At 42.8% G+C, this 10,360-nt stretch overlaps 1 protein-coding gene across 1 annotated transcript in view; it reads right to left on the reverse strand.

The window, feature by feature from the left end:
• The window catches only part of PAQR8 (progestin and adipoQ receptor family member 8), a 93,491-nt gene extending 87,039 nt beyond the window's left edge, over positions 1-6,452 (reverse strand). Inside the window, exon 1 of the mRNA XM_079779890.1 lies at positions 6,305-6,452. Coding sequence (XP_079636016.1) covers positions 6,305-6,325 — 21 coding nt within the window. The 5' untranslated portion in view covers positions 6,326-6,452. The remainder of the gene's footprint in view (positions 1-6,304) is intronic.
• Positions 6,453-10,360: the final 3,908 nt, after the last annotated feature.

The raw sequence follows: 10,360 nt of genomic DNA on the forward strand, positions 1-10,360 counted from the left end.
AGTATATGATCTTTAAATCATATATGTAAATATATATATTTGATCTTTCCAAGTTATTTCAAGGTTTTGAGAGTGACCTTTGAACATTTCATTGGGCCCTGGAATGTTACAAAAGTCTATTCTCTCTTAAAAGAAATATTTTTTTAATTAAACCAATTGATACTTAAAATCTCATGGAAAGCTTTATCAAATAAAAATTAATTAATATATTTTACTTACATACATATATATTAAATGTTATGAAAGTTTTTTGCCTGTAAGAAGGGCAAAAACAATATATATCTAAATACAGCCAAAATCCAGGAATGCTCAGGGCTTTCTCAAGGATGCAAAATAATCCTTTTCATTAATATTTACAGAGTAAACTAAGATTGTTCTTAGAGTATTAAATTTGACAGTAAAATAGTCAAGTTTTCAAATTAATTTAAATTAGCTAAATGAAATAAGTCAATATTCCAAAAAAAAATGTAATTGTACAAAAGCTGTTCCTAAAGTATTAACCAAAATATCTATTGATAGTTCATTTCATGGTAAAATTACTTAACATGCAATGAACCTAAAGCAGTCATATTTTTGTGCAAAAAATTAAAATTTAAAGTTATCAAGACTGCATTATAAAAATTTTCCAAAAGCCTCCTAATAATTAAATAAAAATAAGGGGGGATAGTGGAGTAATATTCTGTAAGGAAAAATATCCTAAAAGTAAATTACATCTAGAAATTTTTCACTTTGAAAATTAATTTTCATTTGTAATGCAAACAGCAAGACACCCATGAAAAACATATATGGTGTCAAAATAAGCCAAAGGAAAATTATTTGGGAAAAAAAAATAGGTTCCCAAGAAAAATTTATAGAAAAGATTCCTTTATTAACTTTTGGTCGAGAATATGTTTGTATATTTTCAGAAAACAACTCCGAGACTATGTGGATTCCTGCAACAGAGAGGAATTGACAGGAGTGCTCCAGCCATGAAGTCAGAAGATAAAGAGTCCAGAGATGGAAGACGCTGACCATGCCTTGCCATACTAACAGTCAGCAGATGTGCGTCACTGCAGATTGCCCAGGTCCAAACCACAGAGGTAGGACCTGCATCGCCACCGTTTGTCCACCATCCAGATATCGTTGCTGACATGTACACTTGAGGAACTTTTGGACATTGAAACTTTGGACTCAGAACTTTGGGACATTGAAATTGGGACTCAAACATATTTTGTTCTTATGTTTATTTCTGGTCTGTAAATGCAAGATTTTTTTAAGGAAGGAATTGGGGGGAGATGCCGGAAACCGAACATTGTCACTAGGTAGTTATGTGAAAAGGGAACCCGGGAAGGCTGGTCAACCTTGAAACTAAAGGTCAGAGCAAACCACTCCCTATCTAATTGACAATGGTAACTGAGGCAACTTCCCCACCAAATAATCATGTAAATCCTTATTGATAAGATAATCTGTCTGTTACTGGAATTACCTGCCTAAGGGCAATGGGTGTATCTCAAAACCCCAATAAAAGGGATGGCAAAAGCCAGAGCAGCGGCAGTCCTCCCACTAGAGGTGGGCTCCCGCCTGGCCCCCATTTACCCAAATTGAATTTCTTCAAGTCTCCATTCATTTGTGTGCGGCCCTTCTCCAGAACTCGAACCCTGAACTGGAACCCTGGACCACGCGGGACGTGGAAAGGGATTTCTACATCCCACTATCCATCCTGCTTTTTCACTTGAATTTCTTCAGGTGTTCTTTCTTCTTTCCATGTTAACCTTCCCTTCTCCCCTCCAGAGAATAAAGCACTGAGGTTAATGTTTCTAACATTCTAAGCTTGCTGTATCTTTGTATAAAGTGTCTGGCCATCCCCAACAGAAGGGGAACAAATTGTCTGGATGGCTAGAGTGGCCTGTAAGAAACGGATTACAGGTGTGTGGCTGCTTTATAGTCCGAGCATTTTATAGTGGCAGATCTAAGCATCTTAGTTCTATTTTAAATTTCTTGAGTGCCGATTTTATCATAAAGTCATATGCATTTTCATAAACATCTACATTTACACTTGTACACACATACACACGCACGCACACACGTCTGTCCTTATCTGTACTAACCTTGTTCAAATACTAATAACCTGTATTAGTTTCCTATTGCTACTGTAACAAATTGCCACAAAATTAGTGGCTTTGCCCAGCTGGTGTGGCTCAATGACTGAGTGGCAACAGGAGGTCACAGTTCGATTCCCGGTCAGGGCACATGCCCGGATTGCAGGCTCAATCCCCAGTTGGGGTGTTGTACAGGAGGCAGCTGATCAATGATTCTCTCTCATCATTGATGTTTCTCCCTCCCTCTCCCTTCTTCTCTCTCTCAAACCAATAAAAACATATTTTAAGAAATTAGTGGCTTAAAACAACACAAACTTATTATCGTGAAGTTTTGGAGATCTCAAATCAGTTTCAGTGTGCTAATGTCAAGATGTGGGCAGGGCTATGTTCATTCTGAAGGCTCTAAGGCAGACTTTGTTCCTTGCCTTTTCCAGCTTCTGGATCCCACCTACATTCCTTGGCTGGGGTCCCTTTCTCCATTTTCAAAACCAACTACATAGCATCTTCTCTCCTTTATGACTTCTGCTTCCCATTCTCCATCCTACTTTCCCAGCTACTATCCACCCTGCTTCTCTTGAGTTCTGAAGTCTCTTCCATCTGACAGTCAATGATTCCAGTTTCCCCAGCTCAGATAAAGTACTTAACAACTGGGAGAAATACACAGGTATGCTGAAGGAATCCTTCAAGGCAATAAGTCATCTTCCAACCTCTCCTTCCTGGGTAGTGCGTATATCCTTGAGATCAGTCATTCACTAAACTTTTTGTGTGCCTGCTAGGTATGTGAAGGTGAAAAGGCGACAGTCTTTGCCTTCAAGAATTTCAGTTGGGTGAAAAGCTGAGCAAACCAATAGTTGAAAAACAGTAAGACATGACACAATTAAAGCTGGGCACATGGCTACTTAGAGGAGGGGGTACCAAATTGAGTAGACTACATCAAACTAAAAAGTTTTTGCACAGATAAGGAAACTATCAACAAAATGAAAAGACAACCTTCTGAATGGGAGAAGATATTCACCAATGATACATCTGATAAGGGGTTAATATCCAAAATATATAAGAAACTCATACAACTAACACCAAATAAACCACAATCCAATTAAAAAATGGGCAGAGGACCTGAATAGACACTTCTTCAAAGAGGACATACAGATAGCCAACAGACAAATGAAAAGATGCTCAACATCATTAATCATCAGGGAAATATAAATTAAAACCACATGAAATATAACCTCACACATATTGGAATGGCTATCATCAATAAATAAAACAAGTATTGGAGAGGATATGGAGAAAGGGGAACCCTCGTGCACTGTTTGTGGATTATAAAATGGTGCAGCCACTATGGAAAACAGTATGGAGGTCCCTCAAAAAATTAAAAATAGAACTACCACATGACTCAGTAATTCCATTTCTGGGTATTTATCCAAAGAAATCCAAAACACTAATTCAAAAAGATATATGCACCCTATATTCATTGCAACGTATTTACAATGATATGGAAGTAACCCAAGTGCCCATCAGTAGACAAATGGATAAAGAGGATGTGGTACATATATACAATGGAATATTAGTGATAAAAAAGAACAACAACAAAAAAATATATATATACTAGTAGCCCATTTGCAGGAAGAATCCTGCAAGCGGCCGCTGTGGCCGCGTGCGCCGCCGCCATTGCGGCCGCCACCGTTGCGGCCACCGTGCCTGCACCCACGTGCTGCTGCCGCCCGCCCCGCCCCGCCCCACCCGACCCTGTCCCGCCTGGGCTTTCCCTCTGGCAGCCACCTTGCTTTCCGCTTTTCCTCCCTCTTACTTCTAAGTTGTCTTCAGTCTTCACTCCTCCCTTCCTCAGCGTATACAAATTAACCCCCATCTTTGTTGGGTAATTTGCATACTCACCCTGATTGGCTGGTGGGCGTGGCTTTGGCTGGTGGGCGTGGCTTGGGCGTAGCGAAGGTGCAGTCAATTTGCATATTACTATTTTATTAGGTAGGATTGACTTCAGAGAGAGGAAGGAAGAGGAAGAGAGAGATTGAATATCAATGATGGAGAGAATCATTGATTGGCTGCCTCCTGCATGCCCCCTACTGGGGATTGAGCCTGCAACCTGGGCATGTGCCCTTGACTGGAATTGAACCCGGGACCCTTCCGTCTGCAGGCTGATGCTCTATCCATTGAGCCAAACTGGATAGGGCAAAAAAAAAAAATAATCTTAACATGTGTGACAACAAGGATGACCTAGAGGGTATTATACTAAGTGAATACCATATGATTTTACTTATATGTGGAATTTAAAAAACACAAAATAAATTAACAAACTCATAGATACAGAGAATAAATTGATGGTTGCCAGATGGAAGGAGGATTAGGAGAACGGCTAAAGAAAGGTGAAGGAATTAGGAAGTAAAAATCGCCAGTTTTAAAAATAGTCATGGGTTGTAAAATGCAGCATCAAGAATATAGTCAATAATTTATAATAATAAAAGCATAATACGCTAATTAGACAGGACAGCTGAACGACCTTCCGGACGAAGGTGGGCTGTGAGGGCCAAGGCAAGTCGCTGCAGCTGTGAGGGCTGAGCCCCTTGCATGAATTTCGTGCATTGGGCCTCTAGTATTGTAATAACTAGGTATTGTGTCAGATGGGTACTAGACTTTTTGGGGTGATAACTTTGTAAGATATATAAATGCCTAATCACTATAATGAACACATGAAACTAATATAATACTGTATGTTTACTATAATTGAAAAAAGTTTTGGTTAGTCTGTTTTATTTCCTTTAAGATTTATGGGTTACCTTGGCAGAGGTGATAGGTAATTCATAAATGCTTTTTAATGTTAATGATAATAATAAGGCAGAGAAGATAGTGTTATTTTGGTTAGGGGACACTGTTGCGATAGAGCAGGTGTTTAATTATTTGCTAATTTGGGGGTGAGAAGAAGAGGAATAAGCTGTGTGCCTGAGCTTAGCTTGTTTCAGGCTAGAGGAGAGAGAAAGTCTGGTCTTAGGGGTCAAAGAATTCTGGGCCAAAGAATTCTAAGCAGCTGGAATCAGTGACCAGTAGAGAGGGGCTGGGACACAAACCTTGGATCAGAAAAGTAAAACCATATCTCAGGCCCATCTTTTCCTTGCCCCTGCTCTTTGCTATGGGGCTGAGATAGAATGAAATGTAAGAAAAAAACCCAAATACTAGCTTTCATGTGAAGATCTTATTATTAAAATCCTAAACTCCTCTGTCTTTTATTCACCCTGTTATCTACCCCTTTCCTCTATTCAATTTCCAAATTTCTCCTAAAAGAAAAATGAGGAGAACAGAGAAGCAAAAATCCCAGTTTCAGTGGAGAAATCTCCCCAAGGTCCTGGGGAAGCAGGATATGGCAGAGGCAGGAGGTCTCAGTCCTGGCTCAGGTGGCCTAGAGATGACTTTAGGAGGGCTACTCCCTCATGGACATCACCAACAATGTCCTTAAGAATGGCCACCACTCCTGGCATTGGATGTAACTGTTTCCAACCACCATAGACCAACACAATGCCCACAGGATTGCCATGTGCTGGTCTATGTGGCACTGCAGCTGGGCAGCTGATTCCCCAGCCAATTTGCTGACCAGGCACTTGTTCTCTGCCATTTCAATTGCAAGAATTGCAGCAGCACTCTGGTGGCGCCTGAGGGTCCTGCCTTTGGGCTGGAACTGGCACACTTGGCCTGCCATGCTCTAGGGGACACTGTCGACACCCCTGGAGCCTCTGGGACTAATGATGGAGTCTCTCTCTGAGGCTGGTTTCCATCTGGAGATTCTGGCCTCCTCTGGACTTTGGTTGGAGAAAAAAGAGCAAAATTCTAACTGCTCTCCTGATCTTATTCTTTGCAGGTGCCATAGAAAAGATTACCATGATGCCCAGTTATCAGCTACAATTAAGGCAAGAGCCAGTTACAAGTCAGTGGAAGGGTGACTGGGCTTGGGTTCTAGTGTCAGCCTTAGCATTAACTGGGAGTGTCACCTTCTGCAAATTACTTTCTTCTGAATTCATTTTCTTATCTGTAAAATGCAATGGCCAAAGATGGTCTCCAGCTATCCCTTCCAACTCTAATATCTGTAGTGAAACCAAGCTTTCTTAAATTTCCAAGAACCCTGAGGGGAAACCAACCTTGGTTTTATCGTTTATAACTTCCTTCTCCTCTCAGTTCTGTGGCATCAAGGCTTTGGTAGAACACATTAGGCCACTTACCTGTCCCAGACCCTTGGACATCCTGGCTTATGTCCATCTCAGTTGTCTTGTCCACCTGGGCTTTCAGGACTGAGGCCCCTAGACAGCTCTAGTGCTTCTATTTACAGCTTAAAATGATCCTCTGTCTCTATCTCCACCTCCGGTTCTGGTGCCTCCTGCTACTCTTGTGGAGAGTATCCTTCTGCTCACCCACCTTCTTGCTCCTTGCCTTTTTTCCTTCCCTGGGTCAGCCAGTGGTGGTGGTTGAGATTACAAGGCTGGGTCGGCTCCCAGAGGTGGTCTGGGCTGCTGCCACCTGTGAACTGCTTTGTAAAAGGGGCAGCCTTGAGGGGCTCTCTCAGAGTGTGGGATGTCCATGTGGGCATTCTTGCAGGCCACCTCATGGGCCTTGAACTTGGTTTGACACTGATATGCATGTCGGACACATCCCTGCTCCTGAAGGCACCTGGCCACATCTTCATAGACTGAAGTGTTGTGGTGAAGTGTCTTTAAGCACCTCTTGATGGCAGGCTTCTCTGTGATGGTGAGCAGGTGCTCAGATCTCCACTGGAGCCCAGTGGACACCTGATGGATCCTCCATGGTGCCTGGGATGGTTCCACTGGTTCCTGGCCTGGGAGCATGAGGGCTGAGGTCATCAGTACATGTTCTAGACATGTCCTATCAAAGAGAAACAGCATTGGATACTTGTTAGGTCGGCAAGACAGATTTTATTCAGGTTACTGCAGTAGGGGAGAGAAACTCCAAGATAAAGTGAACTCAACACCAACTAAGACAAAGGTGAGTAAGGTTTTATAAGGGGCAAAAGGGAGTTAGCCCATTTAGAGATAACTAACAGGGGCTTAGGGGAGTGCAAAGGGGAGAACAAAAAGGGCTAGGGAAAGATGGAAAATTACTGAAAAGTTTGGCTACAAAGCATATTTTGTGGTTTTGGCAGAATTGTGGTTTCTTGAGTAAAGACTCAGCACAGGGGCTGAGGTCACTTTTAGGGACACAGAAACTGGGGTCATCTTTAGGGACACAGATTAGTACAGGAGGAAGCCAGACTAAAGTTTGGTCAAGTTTCTTGGCACAGTGTTAAGGCAAGTCTTTTGCAACACATGGGAGATAATAGTTCACAGTTCATAACTGGTGCATAGTCTCCCCTCTGGAGCAGTCTGGAGGCTGTGGGCCAGTAAGACTGGGGTTCTTGAAGGAAAAACCAAGATGGCGGCATAGGTAAACACCTAAACTGCTGCCTCGCACAACAATTTCAAAACTACAACTAAAAGACAAAACGTCTATCACCCAGAACCACGGGAAAGCTGGCTGAGTGGAAGTTCTACAACTAGAAGGAAAGAGAAAAGAGCATTGAGACGTGCACAAGAGCTGAAAAGCTGAAGTACAGAGGTGCGCAAATCGGGCTGGTGGCGGGCTACTGGCTGCAATGCCTTTTTCAACCTGAAGGGAGACAAGCTCCTGATTACTCTGAACTCCAGTTTCTGGGGAGACGCTGGGGACCCAAACTCCTACAGGGAGAAGCTGGACTGTCTGCCATCGGGTCGGAAAGTGAGGACAGCTTACTTGCAGAGGTGCGCACAGCAATCATTGTTTACTGCACTGGGGCGCAGGGCATGGGGACTTGGAAACGCAGAGACGGCTGACTGGCAGCCATCGCTGTTTGCCACGTCCTAGCCTAGTGACTCCCTGAGACCCCGCCCTGCACAATCTACAAACCCACCCAAGCTCCACGCAGCAGCTTTTGCATATAAATGGTCTGCCCTATCGCAGCTTAACCTAACAAACTGCAGCTCTGGTCAGACAGCTGCAAAACCTCCAAACCCCAAGCAAAGAGGAGAAAAGTGTAGTTCGCGCTGTAGCTCTTGCTGGGTGGCCTCAGACAGTAGCCGACCTGCACCCCATTGGAGATCCAGAAGCTAGTGTATCTAGTGGTCAATGTGAGACGACACCAGATTTCAACTACTCACATCCATAAGAGACACATTCAAGAGGCAGACTCAGTGAGCACCAAAGCCCCATTGAAACAAGTCTTGTCTCATAAGGGTGTCTCCAGCACAGCAGTTCTTCCATTATAGACACAGCGGGTCCTCACAGCCAACTGGACTGAAGGTCACTTCCTCCCAGTGATACCAACAACAATCAAGGCTTAACTACAACAAGGCTGTCCACACAGTCCACAAAGGGGTGCACCAAGAGTGTCCACCTCAGGTAACTGGGAGGCTGACCCACTGGGCCATATAGGACACCTAGCACACAAAGCCATCCTACCAACTCAGGGAAGCAGCAAAAATGCGGAGACAAAGAAACAGATCACAAATGAAAGAAATGGAGGAAAACAAACGACTGGATATAGAGTTCAAAACCACGGTTATAAGGTTTTTCAAGAATTTTCTAGAAAAGGCCAATAAATTTAATGAGACCCTTGAGGATATGAAAAAGGACCAACTAGAAATTAAACATACACTGACTGAAATAAAAAATATTATACAGAGACCCAACAGCAGATTAGAGGAACGCAAGAATCAAGTCAAAGATTTGAAATACAAAGAAGCAAAAAACACCCAACCAGAAAAGCAAAAAGAAAAAAGAATCTAAAAAGTTGAAGATAGTGTAAGAAGCCTCTGGGACAACTTCAAGTGTACCAACATCTGAATTATGGGGGTGCCAGAAGAAGAGAGAGAGCAAGATACTGAAAAGCTATTTGAAGAAATAATGACTGAAAACTTCCCCCACCTCATGAAAGAAATAGACTTGCAAGTCCAGGAAGCGCACAGAACCCCAAACAAAAGGAATCCAAAGAGGACCACACCAAGACACATCATAATTAAAATGCCAAGAGCAAAAGACAAAGAGAGAATATTAAAAGCAGCAAGAGAAAAACAGTTAGTTACCTACAAGGGAGCACCCATACGACTGTCAGCTGATTTCTCAACAGAAACTATGCAGGCCAGAAGGGAGTGGCAAGAAATATTCAAAGTGATGAATAGCAAGAACCTACAACCAAGATTACTCTACCCAGCAAAGTTATCATTCAGAATTGAAGGTCAGATAAAGAGCTTCACAGATAAGAAAAAGCTAAAGGAGTTCATCACCTCCAAACCAGTATTATATGAAATGCTGAAAGGTATTCTTTAAGATGAAGAAGAAGAAAAAAGTAAAGATAAAAATTATAAACAACAAATACATATCTATCAACAAGTGAATCTAAAAATCAAGTGAATTAAAAATCTGAGGAACAGAATAAACTGGTGAATATAATAGAATCAGGGGCATAGAAAGGGAGTGGACTGATAATTCTCAGGGGGAAAGGGTGTGGGGGGTGCGGGAAGAGACTGGACAAAAATCGTACACCTATGGATGAGGACAGTGGGGGGGAGGTAAGGGCAGAGGGTGGGGTGGGAACTGGGTGGAGGGAGCTATGGGGGGAAAAAAGGAGAAACAATTGTAATAATCTGAACAATAAAGATTTATTAAATTAAAAAAAAATACAGATCCGTGTGAAATACAACCTGTGTACCTGATTGCAGGTAACAGAGTTAAATGTGCCAGCCATTTCAAACACAGTTTGATATTTCCTATAATAAAATATAATGCAAAAAAATTAAATATCTAATATCAAAAAAAAAGGACTGGGGTTCCTTTTCTTCCTTTGCACCCCAGTCGGTGATGGGAGGGGGAGGGTGGACCACACCTAGGCCAGCTTAACATGGAGCGCCCTGTACTCTGTTTCTACATCTATTGCAGAGAGCGGCTGGAATGGCAATATGTGAGGGACAATGTTATTGAGGAAAGGACTCCCAGAGAAGCCCCAGTGCTGCGGAACTTGCTGTGGCCGCGGCTTTGGTGTTCCTTTAGCTGCTGGAGCTTATCATGGATGTGCCTGGTACAACAGATGATGCTATGGAGGTTCTAAGATAGCAGAGCTCGCTAATGCCATAGGCCCTTGTGCTCTGCCCTGCTTTGCTCAGGTTAGAGCCTACGGCAGGGAGGGGCATAACCAGAGAGCTGAACCTCCCGGGGTGACCCTCCAGAGACTGCAGACCTGCCCAGGACCCAAC

This window comes from Cnephaeus nilssonii (genome assembly GCF_951640355.1).
Source record: "Cnephaeus nilssonii genome assembly, chromosome: 9".
In the NCBI taxonomy this organism is placed as follows: Eukaryota; Metazoa; Chordata; class Mammalia; order Chiroptera; family Vespertilionidae; genus Cnephaeus; species Cnephaeus nilssonii.